Source organism: Thamnophis elegans, chromosome 3 (genome assembly GCF_009769535.1).
Source record: "Thamnophis elegans isolate rThaEle1 chromosome 3, rThaEle1.pri, whole genome shotgun sequence".
Taxonomy (NCBI): domain Eukaryota; kingdom Metazoa; phylum Chordata; class Lepidosauria; order Squamata; family Colubridae; genus Thamnophis; species Thamnophis elegans.
In genome coordinates, this window is record NC_045543.1 from 22,940,164 (window position 1) to 22,957,216 (window position 17,053).

The window sequence follows — 17,053 nt, forward strand, 5'->3', positions numbered from 1 at the left end:
CCTATCACAGAAATCCTAAAGCCATTATCATATTATTGATTCTCTTAGCAGTAGAGGGACAGGTTGACTAAATACAATGGAAAAGACAAATACTCAGATTGAACAGCCAAGAAGCAGAGGTAGAAAGATAAAGATCTTAGAGAGGAATATGGGAGACAAGTCAAAAAGAAAAAAAAAAGCATAGCAATTAAAGTATTGAAGTGGGCAAGAGATGATGGATAGATGATTTTTTGTTTTTGGTGTTTTGATTTGTTTCTCTTTTCCTCTTTTCTTTTTGTAGGTAGGTGACATGATTAGAAGCTAGGTAGGATAGAAAGAAAATGTTTTTAACAAAGGATGATATAAATAAAAGTTAGAATAAGAGACAGAAATAAGAGAAAAGGGGAATATTAGTATATACATTTTATATAATAAAATAAGAGCAATAATAAGAAAATATGGAATAATTGAATAGTGACAGATTGCAACTTTATATAAATATGTATTACTATTAAAATATATAACTTGGTTGAAAGTAATAACTATGACTTATGCTATTAGTTTTATTTGTATTAGAATGTATGACACATGGATGCCACACTGGTCATGCAATGAGATGTTTGTAAATAAATGATAATAATAAAAAACGTATAGAAAAAGAAAAAAGGAAAATTTGGACAACTGTCATTTATCTTCTACATCCTGCTTGATTTCAACTATACTTATACTCTCGACAAGGAAAAAGAAAAAGCAATTGAAGCAAACTGGGTTAAGATATGATTATTTTCTTTCCAAATTTAATAAGTAGAAATATTTGTTGCTTAAATAAGAACACTTTATCCACACACTCTGCAATACTATTTTAATACCTCAGGAGGAATGAGTGTGCAAATTCCATTCAAGACATTATGAATGAAATAACTTACAACTGGGTTCGGCAATTTTCTCATGAGTTTGCATAAGAAACTGGGACTACTGTGGAGGACTGCTACTCTGCTACCAATGCTGCAAGCCAGAGAGGGACAGCTGAAGGGCCAGATATGGTCTATGGGCCATAAAACGCCCAGGCTTGACTTACAGTTGATTGCTCTTTCATATCTCACCAAATTGGCTCATTATGTTCTTGAGTAAGGCATGAGCCATAGTGGCGCAGTGGTTAGAGTGCAGTACTGCAGACTACTACTGCTGACCGCTGGCTGCCTGCAATTTGGCAGTTCAAATCTCACTAGGCTCAAGGTTGACTCAGCCTTCCATCCTTCCGAGGTGGGTAAAACGAAGACCCAAATTGTTGGGGGCAATATCAGATGTGGTATTCAGCAGGTTCTGACCAGTTCTGGAGAACCGGTAGTGGAAATTTTGAGTAGTTCAGAGAACCGGTAAACATCACCTCGGACTGGTCCGCCCCCATCTATTTTCTGCCTCCTGACTCCCAGCTGGGAGGAAATGGAGATTTTACAGTATCCTTCCCCTTGAGTGGGGTGGGAATTCTCTTGCAACGTCCATCAAGCCATGGCCACATAACTGATAGCAAATTTTTTGAATCCCACCACCAGACAATATGCTGACTTTATAAAACCATTTAGAGAGGGCTGTAAGACACTGTAAAGCGGTATATTAAGTCTAAGTGCTATTGCTATGTTAGACCAGGAATTAATATGTCTTCTAGTCTTTCATGATGACAATACATCCATAAAAATATTACTTGTATGTTACCTGCAAGTGTATAAAAGCCCTAGGTCAGGAGGAGGTATCCGCTCTATAATAAATCTAGTGGTGGTAATAGTCAGGATTACAAATAGAAATTTTTTTGTCAAGCTTCACCCAAACCATTTTTCAAGCATGGATTAGGAGGCAGAGATTCAAGAACACAGATCATTTATAAACTAATTTACAGCATTTTAAATAAACACTCAACCAATAAGAGAGCAATGTATATCCATTGACTTTATGAAACATTAGATTTGTGTGATATCCATTGGTTCCTGTGTCTGTGGAGATCTCTCTTGGCACCAGCAGGTATTTTTAATATTAAAACAAACATTTTAATGAAAGAACTAGAAAGCTGTGATATTGCAAAACAGCCAGTCAGCCTCTAGATATATAGACTTCAATTTTGAGCATTATATTTATTTTCAAGACTGTCTCTAGATATCAGATTGGCTCCAAAAATTTCTGGTTGCAACTTAGTGCTTTGTTTGGGAGTATAACCAACAACCCCAAAAGGGGACAAAGGCATATGGAAATAGTGGGAAGCATTAAGCAAAAGCTGTGTGATAGAAGGTACAGCTGAAATGTTCTTTAAAATCAGTGACTCGTCAAGAGATCCAAACATGCTATTTAGATATTTAATGTAATAGGCTATGTATCTAGTATCTATTTAATAGTCAGTGACAGCCATTTTGCAAAAGTACCCATAAATTCAAGGTATCACCATCCCTCTAGCAACTGTTCAACTGAAGACTAGATTAAAAGATTGCAAGATCAGAGATTGGTTTGGCCTTACCCTTAAACTTGTGGGAAGTTATCATCCAGCCCTCTCCCAGAAAAATGAAATATCCTAGGAAATATTGAAAAGGCAGAATATTTCTCTGGATGTGAAAAGAAAGAAACATGCCTTAAAAGACAGAATAGTTGCCTGTAGCTTCCTGCCCATCCCTACTTTGTCAATAGGCCATTGAGAAGGCCAGGCTAGTCCACTTTACATAATAAAGACTTCTCCACTGCAGCTGCAGGGAAGGGATATTACTCAACTCTCCACATGGCATCTGAGAACTCATCTCTACCTGGATTCAAAACACAGCCTAGAGAGTAGCCCCCTGCATGGCACCATGGGAGTCTGACAACCAATCAGAATACATTTTTTACACAGGAACAGGAAACAGAGAGGTGGGACTAAAAAGGGTATAAAAAGCCTAGCAAGCCCCTCCTCCAGCCCTTCTCTTCTTCTCCATCAACATTGAAGCATGTGATCACCTTTTCTGTTCAGGGCTCAAGCCATGTGGCCCTGTCCAACAATAAACCATCTTTCCAAGCAGCCTCCATGTCTCCAGTGTCTTCTTTCCCACTTGGAGCTGAACCCAGAAGGACATTTCTTTCAACAAACTCTAGGTGTGCCTCCCCTTAACTGAGCATTTTTTGAATATATGACTTCAGCTTCCAGCTCTCTCCTCCTCGCCCCCACCCAAGTTGTCTAGTAGCACCTAAAATTTGGAATAGATTTTAAGACAAAGATTTCTGGCCCTAGCGAGGCTGACCTTCACACTGGCAATGATCACTTTAAGTCAACACATTACTTTTGTAGATTACTTTTCTCTCGTTTTTGACAACTTGCGTTGTTATAATTGTTCTTTTATCATTTTTGACTATAGACTGGTTGGTTATGTCTTTAATAGAGGACAGGGAGGAAATCAATAGTGTGAGAGAGCAGAACTCCAAACAATAACGTTAAATGCTCTCAAACTATTTTTATGGCAGGCAGACTGTAAACCATGTGTGTTTTATGCATTTCCTCAAATGAAGAGGGTAGAAACTCTGCCATGAAAATATTCCAAGTAAGTCCCAGGTTGGATAAGTCCAAATACCTGTGGTTTCTCCAGCATGCTCGTATGTCAGATCCAAATGATTAAATCTTCCCTAGGAGTTTCCATAAGCCAAAACTTTTAGAATGAAATCTCCAAGCGGTCAGCTCTGTGCTGTCAAAGGTGTGATTCAAGCACGTATTTCAAGCCAAATTATATTATAGCCATTTGTCTTGTTCCTCTCTCTTCTGAGGCTACATATATTCAGATTCAATTGAGAAGGGGAAAGAAGAGGTCAGCATTCCACCTCCATGTGCTGCAGTTCAAATGAAAGGTAGGGTCTGCCTAAACTCATTTGTTTTTAAGTTTGGCATAATAGCTAAAGTCATATGGAATATCATACTAAGCTCAGCTCCAAATAATAAGATGTTAAATCCTTCTCTGTGGGTTCAAAATGGATCAAATGTCACATGCAAAAACTTCCTAGTGAATCCTAGTTTTGTTTAGCTGCACTAAAAATAAGTATGCCATCCTTACAAAAGCACTCCCCAGTTGTATCTTCTGGCAGGAGAAGGGAAGAGAGAATATTTCAACCAGTACATAGAGCAACCTAGTCCACAAAGACTTGAATATAGCAGCTGCTCCCAATTTGTTTTGAAAATAGAGGATGGCGTTGCTTGTACTATTTTGCTTGGCAATCAAGTCTGTTTCATAAATTCAGTCCTTTTGGAACAATTAATCAGTTAAGACATTCAAGTCTTTGAGTGCAGATATATGCATCTAGCAATTCTCAGAAAGGAAGTACTGAATTATCTTAAATCTGGGAGAATATTGATTCTTGTTTGCATTGTCAGCCATTTACCACATCCTGTAAAATTTCAGAACATATTTTGAAGGAACAATAATGTGTATTAATGATTAGCCAGAACTCTGAGTTGTACAGCAATTCAGTAATGCACATAGCTTGTCAGACTCTTAATTTCAATTTTTATCTGTGAATCAAAGGAACTAATGTAACATTAAGAAAAAACTATGACCAACTTCGATAAATCTTTGAAAAGTTTTGAGAATTGAATGTAAAAGAAAAACGTACCTTACAACTTTAAGCACTGTGTTATTATTCAATCCTAGTCACAGTAATAACAGTCAGATGCTTTCTATTTAATCCATTTTATTAATATGATTACAAATATCCAAAATATTTTCTTCCTTTAAAAATGTTCAAGAACCAATCCCACAATATGCCATGAAAAGAAAACAATCTCATTTTTTAATATAGCCAAAATAAGTTCCATTTGCTTTTAGCAATAGCAATAGCAATAGCAGTAGACTTATATACCGCTTCATAGGCCTTTCAGGCCTCTCTAAGCGGTTTACAGAGAGTCAGCATATTGCCCCCAACAATCCGGGTCCTCATTTTACCCACCTCGGAAGGATGGAAGGCTGAGTCAACCCTGAGCCGGTGAGATTTGAACCGCTGACCTGCTGATCTAGCAGTAGCCTGCAGTGCTGCATTTAACCACTGCGCCACCTAGGCTCTTTTAGGATAGCTTCATTTGCAATTCCTCTGGCAAGATTTTTATAAGCATTGAACTTGAACTGGAAGAAAAGGTGAAGAAAGTTTCAAGGATCCAATGGTTTTTTTTTTAACCTAAAATAAATTGTGTCTTCTTTGAAAGTTCACTTCATCTTTAAACTCTTCAGTCAATTTATTTAATTTTCTGCTTCTTCCTTGCTTGAAACTGTTCTGTTTTATTCTTGATGGATTTGACTAGCATCGACAATGCAGGATCTAGAGATTTTTTGGCAACAGGTTTCTTCTCTGCCACATTGTCCTGCTCTCCCTTTGATTCAGTTGACCCCTGATGCCTTCGGCGAACTTTCTCCTCTAAAATCTTTTGCACTGCTTTTGTTTTCTTAAAGTTTGGATCGGAAGGATCCAAATTATACAGATGGGAAGTATACATGGCTTGAAATCTGGCATCATCAACATTTACCTGCGAACAGCAAAAAAAAGAGATTTTACTTGCCAAAAGAAAAACTGAGGAGAAAATTGTAACTATATCATGCAAGGTAGATGTTGCTTAAGAGGACATACAATGGCCTTCAGACTGAGGGAGCAGTTCTCAGAAATGTTAAATACATAGAGCGAAAATCTGCCAAGACACCATATATTTCACAAAATGCTAACTATTTTGGAACATGTCTTACCTTACATGAAAATACCATTCATCCCTGCAGTCACATGACCAGATTTTGGCCCTTTACGACTGGTTGCAGTGTCCCATGGTTACATGCCTGCAGTTTGTTATATTGCTTTTTGCCCATTTCTGGCATAAGACCTTCCTACTTGGAAGAATGATTTCATACTTATTACCACATGATTCACTTAATGACCTCTGTAAAACCAATCATTAAAGTCGGGTCTGGTCATGTGGATGCTTCAATTTATGTCTGTCATGACTTATGACTAAAAATCTAGTCACAATTGCTGTCATAAGTTAAGGACTGCCTATGCATTCTGTTTACCTTCTTACTATTTCTTGTGAGTCTTCTTATGTAAGAACAATATAGAAACCAAGCCCATGCTGCTATCCTGAAAATATATGAAGAGAAACTTTTCCAATCAATCTGTATTCCCCTATTTCATAGATCAGAAGCTGATCTGAAATGATCAGAGAAGCCATGTTCTATAAACTTTAGAATTCATTCTATATACAACCCCTATTCCTCTTTCTTGCATACCAGCAGAATTATTCACAACTGCATTAAGCACCTTCCTAAAATATTAGTGTACACTAGCAATAGAATTCTTATGCAAAAGAATTGTGATGTATGCTTTAATTTCTATATTTTTTTTAAAATAAAGACACATTCTCTTGCTAAGATGGAAACAGTGTGGAAACCTGAACCACAGAGCCAACATATTTATTGTACATGAAATATTCTTGGAAACTACTTATGTGAGACAACCTCAAATGCGTAATGGAAGTATTTTTCAAGAATACGTTTTCAGATAAAAAATATGAGGGAATTCTTTTTTGAATGAGAAAGATTGGTACTATGGAAATAAGGTATCATCAGAAGGAAAAATTATAGGAAAAAGAATATAGGCATAAAACAAACAACTTTTGCATGTAAAGATTTTTGTGGACATATATTTAGATTGACAGAATCAAAGTGGATGAGAACAAGAATAAAAGTGGAGAAAAATATCAAACTTGGAATTGTTCTTCATAATTACAAACTGTATATTACCAGTTAGAAGTGATGGAGTTCCTTTTACTAGGTCTGTTAGTTAACAACCTTTCACATGAACTGCAAAGGTTAGATCAATTGTTTATATGCTGTTGTAGAGAGCCAGTTTAACATAGTGGCAATGAAACCACTTAGTTTAGGGTAGGCCTAGAGACTTGTGAGTTCTAGGCTTCCCCTAGGCATGGAAGCCAGTTGGGTGACTTTGGGTCCAAGACACAGGATGGTGGTGGTGAAAATAAGAGGAAGGAGTATGAGGTATGTTTACTACCGTGACTATAAAAAGGATGAGATGTATCATCATTACCACTAGCCTCCTTCTATTCCACTAACTACATTCTACATATTCATGAAAAGACAAGGGCAAAGGAAGAATATGTACCATTCATTTCTATTATGCCCAAATAAGATTTCAGGAGTAAAAGATTACTTGGGGCTTAAGTGATATGGGGAAATTTATTAAAACGATGGGAATGATAATAGTAAAATATATTTTCATGTTAATAGCCATGTAGTTATTAGTCTATATTAATTCAAAATGATCTGTGTGTTTACAACATTTCAGAAAAGGGAAGCCCATTGTGTTACCTGGAAGTCATCTGTCACCAGTTCCTCCTTCTTCATTAGCAGCTTCTTTTTCCTTTTGCTCAGGTTCTGCTGTTCTACAATCTTATCATAATTGAAGTGACTCCTTTCCTCCTCCTCATCATCCATCATCAACAACAAAGCCATTTCAGCCTATTACAATCAAAACAGAAAGGCCTTGTTTGTATCCCACTTCAAGTAATACAAATTCCAGATGTTTCTCCATCAAAGACTGAAGTGTTAATGCAGGACTGGAACAACCATAATAGCTGATCTATTTACAAAACATTATTATTAGCAAGGATAAGGGCACTTTATTATAAAAGGGAAAGAAAAAGCAATTAATAGCATCACCCTCGCTGCAATAAGACTAGATTAAGAATTCTAATCTCTGTAATATATTTGTTATGCTTTTAAAACAAGCAGCTAATCTTTTTAGCAATTTGAAAATGACATAATTTTTGGCATATCTATATATCTACAAATTAAGCATTTGTATTTATACATGGTAGCTCTAATTATGCTTATTCGGTATGTTCAAAATATTCCCAAGTCAAAATGTTCCAGTTTCAGACAATCACCTTTTTAAAGCATAAAAAAAAGACAAAAATGCATGTCTCATTCAATGTTCCCTCTAATTTTTTTTCAGTGTGTGCAGAAAAGTATAGTGTTTGAGTGGTACGTTTTCATGCTGAGCATCTGAATTTTTTTTAGCCATAATTGCCATCAGAGCAGATGTTGGGGAGGGGGTCAAGGGGGAAAAGGGTCCCCTCCCTCTCCCCCAAAACCCCAGGAAGGAAGGAAGAGAAGGGAGGGGGAGGGAAAGGAAATGGGAAAGAAGAAAAGGAAAGGATGAAGAAGGGAGGGAAAGGGAAAGGAAAAGAAAAAAAGAAGGGAAAAGGAAATAAGGAAATGAAAAGAGAAAGGAAAGGAAAAAAGAAAGGAAAGGAAAAAGGAAAGGAAATGGAAAAGAAGGAAAGGAAAAGGAAGGGAAAGGAAATGGGAAAGAAGAAAGGAAAGGGTGAAGGGAGGGAATGGGAAGGGAAGGGAAAAGAAAAAAGGGAAAAGGAAATAAGGAAAGGAAAGGAAGAGAGAAAGGAAAGGAAAGGAGAAAGGAAGATAGAAGGAGGACAGAAAGGGAAAGGAAAGAGTGGAATGGATTGGTACTGCTCAAAAATCAAGTCTCAAGATCTTGTGGACCCCTTTGGCTCAGCCCCCTCTCCGCAAAGCGAAGGGATCGCAAAAGGCTGCCAAGCCCAGAACGGGGCTTCAGACGATGCAATGCTTGAGAAACACGGGATGTGCAGAGAAATGCAGGCTACAACCAGCGAATCACGTTTTCCCAGGAACCGACGAAGACCCAGAGGACCAATGGGAATTCTCCCTTCTGCAGCGTCATCGGTCTCTGGGCAGAGTTTTCCTTGACTTCACCCGCTGGAGGAGAGAGTTCGGTGCAGAGAGGAAGGAGGGAGGGGGGGGAATATTATATTGTAAGAAATTAAAAAACACTGCGCAGCAGTTGGAAACTGCTGCGTGGAGTTTTCTTGTTACGTGCGCGGCCACGCAGCTCAGAGGGAACATTGGCCTCACTACTATAATCTAACTGGCATACAAAGAGCAAACCCTGGCTCATCCTAAACAACTACCGTATTTTTTGGAGTATAAGATGCACCTTTTTTCCTCAAAAAAAGAGGCTGAAAATCTGGGTACATCTTATACATCGAATAAAGCATTTTTTTTGCCTCCTGAAGCCCTGCCCCCTTCACAAAAATGGCCGTGCATATCCTTATGGAGAGCTCCTGGGGGCTGGGGAGGGCAGAAATAAGCAAAAACTGGGCCGTTTTTTGCCCCCCCCCAAAGACCCCAGCAGCACTCTATAAGCCTCCATAAGGGTATGCATGCAGTTTTTTTGACAGAAAACAGGCCCGTTTTCATGAAAAATGGGCCATTTTTCTCCTTTTGCCCCCCCATTCCCCCAGGAGCACTCTGCAAGCCCCCCCCCCGGCTATTCATTCCTTTTATTTGAAAAAAAATGGGCCCCTTTTCACAGAAAAATGGGCCGTTTGGGGGAGGTTTGCATAGTGCAAAAACTTTTTTTTTCCTTTTGGAAAGCTCTTTAAGTGATTGATGAGAATTACATTGATCAAGTGCTGTGCCAGCAGGAACTAAGTCTTAGGTGCTGCAGATTGTCAGCAATTTCTTTCTCCAGCACATGGATAAATACACCTGGAAACATCTACCTACCTAGCTACTCTCTCTTTTTCTACCTACCTACTGTATTTCTCTCTCTCTCTCTTTCTCTCTCTCTCCATCTACCTACCTACCTACCTACCTACTCTCCCTCCCTTCCTATCTACTGTATTTCTCTCTCTCTCTTTATCTACCTACCTACCCACTCTCTCTCCCTACCTACCTGTATTTTTCCCTCCCCGCTCTCTCTCCCTCTACCTACCTACCTACACTTTCTCTCTCTCCCTCTCCCTACCTACCTACTGTATTTCTCCCTCCCTCTCTCTCTCTATCCCTCTATCTACCTACCTACCCTCTCTCTCTCCCTACCTATCTACTGTATCTCTCTCTCTCTCCCCCTATTCTCTCTCTTTCCCTACCAACCTACTCTATTTCTCCCTCTCTCTCTCTCTCCCTCTCTATCTACCTACCTGCTTTTTTAAAAAAATTGCCTCTTCAAAACCTTGGTGCATCTTATACTCCAGTGCGTCTTATACTCCAAAAATATGGTAATCAAGGTTTTATTATTGTTTAAATGGGAGGCCACCAGGAAACATTGCAAACTTTACTGGGGGAGAAAACACTCTGGAAAAAAGACAACAGCAAACTACCTCCACAGTGGTGCAGAAATACAATATGGAGTTTTTCCTCAAGTCGCTAGAAATCAAACTCTATTCAGGTCTTCAACAGTACCTTAACATGACCGTCAACATCTGGCAACTGCTTAAACATGATCACAAATAACAGACATTTCAAAGCTGCCGTGTATTGTTCCAAACATATGCAATATCATGACATTATGTGGAATGTCCCTGAGGAAACATTTTCCATTGCCTTCCACATGGATGCTGATGATGTTTAAACTGATTCAGACTATATGGCAAACCCTTGGAACATCTTGCAAGTATAGACATTTCAGAAATGAGAAGAAAGAAAGCTGAGTTTCTGAGAAAGCCATCCTATGATTTATTGCCAAAAAATCTTGCTACACTAGCTAATACAAGAGAATCATTTCACAAAGTGACATCCATTCTTCAAATGCAATTTCCATCTCATGTCTTTTTTTAAGGAATAAGAATAAAATTCTGTTTTTCTATTAGGTTTTCCTAGCCACTAATTTTCATTCATCAATTTAATTAGGAAGTCATCCTGATTTCCTGCAACATAAGCTGCTTCTTGTTCCAGCATACCACACATACATTAACCATCTGAACATGACATGCAGCTCATCATTAATCTTATCAAGTAGCCACGTGCATAAATTAATAAATGCAACGGCAAAGTAATGTGAACGGTGGTATTTACAAGTACTTTACATATTGATTTTCTCAGAGAATGTTTGCAGTAAAAACAGTTTGGATTAAGAAAAAAAGGGGGGGTTGACATCTGCTCCTCTCTCCTGCTGTTTAGACATAGATTGGGACAACAAGAAAGAGAGAAAACTCCCCCATTTCTCTCTTAAGAGATTTTAAGCAGGTCCTCTTCCCAAACATCACTTTTCATTTGATCCTTCCTCTTCTGATGGATCAAAACAGCAATAGTGAAAATGAAAGCACATTATGTTTGGACACTGATATTCTTCAGCCTGGCTTGCTCAGCTTTCCTTACCACTGGCATTCTCCAGAAGTAAGGCTTCAGCAAAAAGAAAAAGAGCTAATCCTTTGGCGCTGCTAAAGCCAACATTTGTACCAGTCTTGTTACTACTGGAAAGAGCCACATGAGATGTGTTTCTAAACTGGGACAAGGATGTAAGTGCCATTGAAAAAAAGCAATAATAAAAGAAACATTTCGATTAATTCTTGAAAATAATTGGGTGTCTCAAAGAGTGTAGATAGTCTCACATCTATTTTGAGCCTTAAGGGTGTAATTATTTGCCTTCATATTTGAGGTAATGAAATCTTATGAACAAAAAGCAAGTTCTGTTTAACCTAGACAGCACAATTAAAAGTATTTCTTTAATGTGATTCGTACCTGCTGCTTTTCAGGATCTTCTTCTTCAACAACTCCTTTCTTTAATGTTTTATTCAAACCTAAGCAGAAACAAATGTTAAGTATTAAAACACACATAAATAATGGTCTCTTATAGAGATAATAGAAAACTTTCTGAAATATCAGGCTTTAAAAACATAATAGAATTTATTTGTGGAAAATAAGACGCAAATCATCTTCATGGGGGGGGGGGAGAGGTTTAGTCGGAGATTATTTTCCTCAGAACAAAGGACTCCTGCTATAAAGAGTGGCCTGACGTACTTTAAATGGATAACATTTACCCCAATAGCACTCTTTTCAAATTTCTGAGATTCTTAGGGGATACAAATATAGATTTCACAATGATGCGAAGTCTTTTGAAAAGAGAAAAAGGAAAAAGAGAGAGGGGAATGCATGCTAGAAAAAGAAAATCTCAAACCATGTTTCAGGAAGTAAAATAAGCAAATGTAACATCATGTGCAGTAAACATTATGTAAAAGCTGTTTTTTTCTTTCTTTCTCCCTTGGCAAGCACATAGGAAATATCTTTAAGTAATTCATTCAAGACGCTCATTCCTTTATCAAAGCTATATGAAAATCTTTTGAAAAAACCAAACCGCAATGCTGTGTCTCTACCAATATATAGAGACTTGGTTTCCAAGGCTAAAAAATAATAAATCCATCATCTTGCAGATGCTCTGGGGTTTTTTTTGCTAGAAAGCTGAATGTATTAATTATACAAAACAATCTGACTCCTTTCATTCCTCTTTAGTTTCTGTAAACTCTGGTTTATAAGTCTATTTGTTCTGAAATCATCGGCTGTCCCTAGTTCCAATTCAAGATACCAGTTATCACTTTAAAGCCCTTTGAAGTACAAACCATGTATACACCGGTATATACATCAAGCAACAGCTTCAAAAATCAAATCTGCCCCATCTAATTTGGTCATTTAAAAAGGCTCTGTTGCAGATGTTTCTAAAACCAGCCAAATTAGTGTTTTTCCATTAGGCATTTCACTTTTAGATTCGTTTAATTGAATAGTACCTATATTAGATTTCTGTTGTTGATACATAGACACACAGACACGCATGTGTGCAAGATTGCACACACCCTATTCGTCTTCTGATATTGCTGATATCCTAACCGTCGTGCATTTGGGGCTACAAATAAGCAAGCAAACAAACACAAAATCTACCTACACCGCTTAATGGGTAGCTTCCAATAATTAAAAACATTAAAAGCACAATTTAGAGTTCTGCACAATTTCTGTAATGTACTTACCTTGGTGTTATTTTATATAGAAGCAATTTCCTGACAAGGCAAATTACTTTTGAAATAAGGAGTCGGTCAAAGTAGCTTCCAGAGGATAAAATGCAAGGACACCATCTCTGAAAATTAAGGAACCCTGCTGGCTACACCTAATAAATTCTATTAACAGTTTCATCCACAGAGCCTGAGTATTTGCAGTTATGTGCTGAATTTGCCCTATCACCGTACAATAAAGTATTTTTGGAATATAATCATGCTTCACTTGTAATTTTTTTTCTATTCTGATTTGATATGATTTACTAATTCTATCCCTCTCCAGCAATTTCAAATGAACCAATGGCAACAGCAGCAACAGTCAAAATTAGAAAATTCTGTTATTTCCGCATTATTCAAAAATGGTCCAGTAGTTTTTCTGCTTTTATTCCTACTTTTAAATGACAAAAAATGATTAAACAGGTTTGATTGCTTTTGTCATAACTTCTTGGATAAAACATTTGACATGTACTGTATTATCTTTAACAATGTAGGATAGCAAAACTGACATCTAACCTGGTCTCCCAAGTTCCTCAGCAAAATATGGATCATTCAAATCAACATCAGATGGGCATTCGTCTTCACTCAGTGTTTCCTTAATGGCAGAAGCCTGAAACAAAATACACTATATTTTCAATATTAAATACTAGTAATATAATTAAATACATCAAGCATAAATTGTTCAAAACAGATTTCAAGAAGTAATCCCAAGGCACAAAACCTTCAAGGAAGAAAGTGATTTCAAACTATTGTTTTCCTAAGATTAAGGACTATAGACATCTATGTAGACTTCCTAAAGACAGCTTAAGAAATGCTTTATAAGGAAATGTGTGATAAAAATTGAATTGCTAGCACAAAATGATGCAGGATTGCCCTATAGAAAACTGAACAAAATTCAAACACTTGTAAGCCAAGTGCATGTGTGTGTGTAGCAATGCAAAAAAGTGACAATAATTTTTGTTAGTTGATAATGTATAATCTATTTCATTCATTTTTATTAGAAATATTGATAATCCAGCAATTTTCAATGATCAAAAAGTTGCATAGGCCAAATTTGTGTATTTAATTTCCCAATGTTCCTTGGGTTTTGAAGGTCAAGGAACATTGGGAAATTAAATACACAAATTCAAAGCCCAAGGATAATCCTGAAGTTCTAAAACATACCAAGATATTATGCAGGGACACTTATGTTTTTATTATGTTTAAATTCTTTGTCTTCTTTGTCTTGTTCAATGTTCATAACAATTCAGTAAAACAAGTTCATGGCAGCTGAACACCGTGCAATACATTTCTTATCTACATATATTGCAATCCTGGATCTCTTTAGTCTTGTCTGAATCTATGGGTAAAGAATCAAATGCCTTGCAAATATCTTAGTGCTACAATACTTTACAACTGGCCAGACGGGAGTTCACACATCAAAACATCAGATGGGCATCACATTGCCTATCTTTATTAACTATTAAACTAGGTGTCAGTTAGGCTTCATGCCATAAAATAAGTTTATCTTCATGCCATTTTGATGAACCAATGTGAAATCTGGAGACTAGACCAGCTTATAGGCTTGCAGAGTTGGGGAACAACAGAATTTATGGCATGCTATAAATTCACATAGAAATCAGTCAAGAACAAGCACCTTGTTTAAGAGGCTCTTGTTTGTGGAGGACAAGAATTTATTATTGGATTCTTGTTTTGTCCTACATTTTTATGGCTCATAAACTGCCTTGTCAAGAATGGTAGGAGAATCTACAATATTCAGATCCATTCCCTATTTTTTAGTGAATGAAAACTGTGGTAAACAAGCCACCGGGATATTGGTAGGAATATTTTCTGTTTTTCTTAGACTAAGCTACCATTTTATTTATTACATATCACAGCTCCTTCTCAGAATAAATATTCCATGGAATGGAATGGGGGAAAAAGGGGGAATGTTTTCTAAAGCTAGGAATCATTTCAACTACAGGTGTCTTGAAAAAGGATGGGAAAGATAGGATAATGCTTTCTCAAACATATTTCGAAACACTGATAAAGTATGTGAGCATATGCTGAGATAATCACAACATAATCATGTGGGGGAATGTAATGACTATAGCACAAACTTGGATTAAAGAAACACTTGACTTAATGATTACAAGCAAGTCACTATTTCTCATTTTAGTGACTCTCAGTGATGCTATGAAGATAAAATGACAGACCCATTTACAAGGTCTAGACTGGAGGAAAAACAGATTATTAATATGAAGAAGTGAATAAATAACTCTTAAAAATATATAGCAGCATGAATCCTTATATAGGATAGTCTCAAGACTCTCCCAGAAGTACTTTGCATATTCAGAATCTGACCCTATTCATACTTTGCTGTAACAGCTTGATAGTTCCTGATCTCACTACTTATCTTCTAGGAAAACCCTCACCTGGTGTATCTGTAAAACATAGACTATTAAAATGTAAAAATAGTGTGTGTGTGGGGGGGGAGAGTTTATATAGCATAAAGGTGTGAGACTAGGTGTTTCACAGTCCTCCTTTGGGATACAGATCACTCTCACAAAAGATAAACAAAATCAAACTTTAACAAGAAAAGACGTGGCACATGAAACCCAATTTATATTTAAGAAATTTACAAAAACATATGCTATGTTGACCATAGGATGAAACTAATCTGATACACAACATGAGTAGAAAAAAAGAGTTGTCATGGCAAGAACACCCCAATGATTATCTCCACCTAAGTTGATCTGTGGATTCAACCTTTACTTGCTTCAACACTGTCAAAAGGCTCTCCATGAAAGAATGTAGCCCTCAATAGATAAAAATGCAGATCTGGTTTAGAAAACACAGTATAGATATAGCTCAACATTTGTGTTTTGTTAACTTTTTATCAATTGAAATTGTTATTATGCATATCTCTCCTTTTTTCCGGCAAATCATCCACGGTTATCTTTTTTCTCTGTAGACATATATATATGAGCAATAAATAAATGATAAACAAATGAAGCTCCCTGAGAGACAGCACCCAATACCCATGGGTTCCCTTGCAGTGTGCAGCCAGGTATTGGGAATGTTCTGAAAAACAGTCTTATCTCCCAATAAACCTAGCCTGAAATGAGTCCCAGTATAAGGATCCTAGATAAAAGATTTCTGTGTACTAGAATAAGTTCTTCAGGGTTTTCCGAAGAGAGAAACATTTAAAACTGTGTTAACTTAGGTCATAAATTACCTTTTGCTTTTTCTTCATTTTCCTTTTCTCTTTCTTCTTTTCTAGAAATTGCTGCCAGGGAGTCAGATTATCCTTGCCTTCTAGCTTGTTTCTTACCATTTCTTCAGCATTTGCTTTCAGACCTGTAACCAATGAGAGAACACAGGCAGCAGCTCTTTACACCAAACCAGTATTTTAAAATTGGAACGGGATAGCATGTTGTATGAGTGTAAAGCTGTGGCTTCAATAACAGGCAAAAAAACAACCAACCAACCACCAGTGGTTGCTTGTTCTCAGTGGTCTGACTGGCACTTACTAAGTTAAACCCAGTTCTTATTCAGCAAGCCAGACAAACTAGTTCTTTTGAACTATTCCTTGCCATATTCTGTTGCATTCCACCCAATTTTCTTGCCTATCCAATCTGTAGATTGCAGAAAGATTGGGGTTTCCAATATGTAAATAGGAATCAGTATACATAGTCACTATCTTTCTAGTCTTGGTATCTCTATATTGTTGGTAACAATGGCATGAAAACAGACAGCATAAAATCTATTTAAAGGAGGACTGAAGCAGAGAAAATGAAGCCCTGCCATTTTTTATTTTTTTAAATAATATCAGTCTTCTCTTGTACCTCATTAATAGTTTTGAAGTATTTATCTTGCAGCTGAATTCAGAAGGAATCCAGATAAACCCATGAAAAAGAACAATATTTCCATCAGAAGAAAAGGCTTCATTTTTTCCTCCTGGTTTAAAACCTAGAAAATGTCATTCATAGAGTTGTTATTAAGGCCAGATCTAGTGGCCTGTACTTGGGACTATCCTGAGAAACTACTAGTAAGTTTCAGACATTTGAGGGGATGATAGTATCTTTTTTGAATGATTTGGCAGAAAAAGAATGTTTCACCTTCCACATTAAACCCTTCAATTTTCTAGGCAAAATTTAAGGGAGTGATCATGAAAAAAAAGGCATAACTGGTCACAGGAATAACCACTTATGTCATATTCATCATTTTAGATTTATA

General features: G+C 37.0%; 1 protein-coding gene across 1 annotated transcript in view; it reads right to left on the bottom strand.

Moving 5' to 3' along the window:
• Positions 1–5,065: 5,065 nt before the first annotated feature.
• The window catches only part of ESF1 (ESF1 nucleolar pre-rRNA processing protein homolog), a 34,272-nt gene continuing 22,284 nt past the window's right edge, over positions 5,066–17,053 (bottom strand). The window contains exons 10-14 of the mRNA XM_032213441.1: positions 16,053–16,174; positions 13,352–13,445; positions 11,538–11,596; positions 7,341–7,490; positions 5,066–5,494 (exon numbers count right to left, since the gene is read on the bottom strand). Of these exons, the coding sequence (XP_032069332.1) occupies positions 5,207–5,494; positions 7,341–7,490; positions 11,538–11,596; positions 13,352–13,445; positions 16,053–16,174 (713 nt within the window). The 3' untranslated portion in view covers positions 5,066–5,206. The remainder of the gene's footprint in view (positions 5,495–7,340; positions 7,491–11,537; positions 11,597–13,351; positions 13,446–16,052; positions 16,175–17,053) is intronic.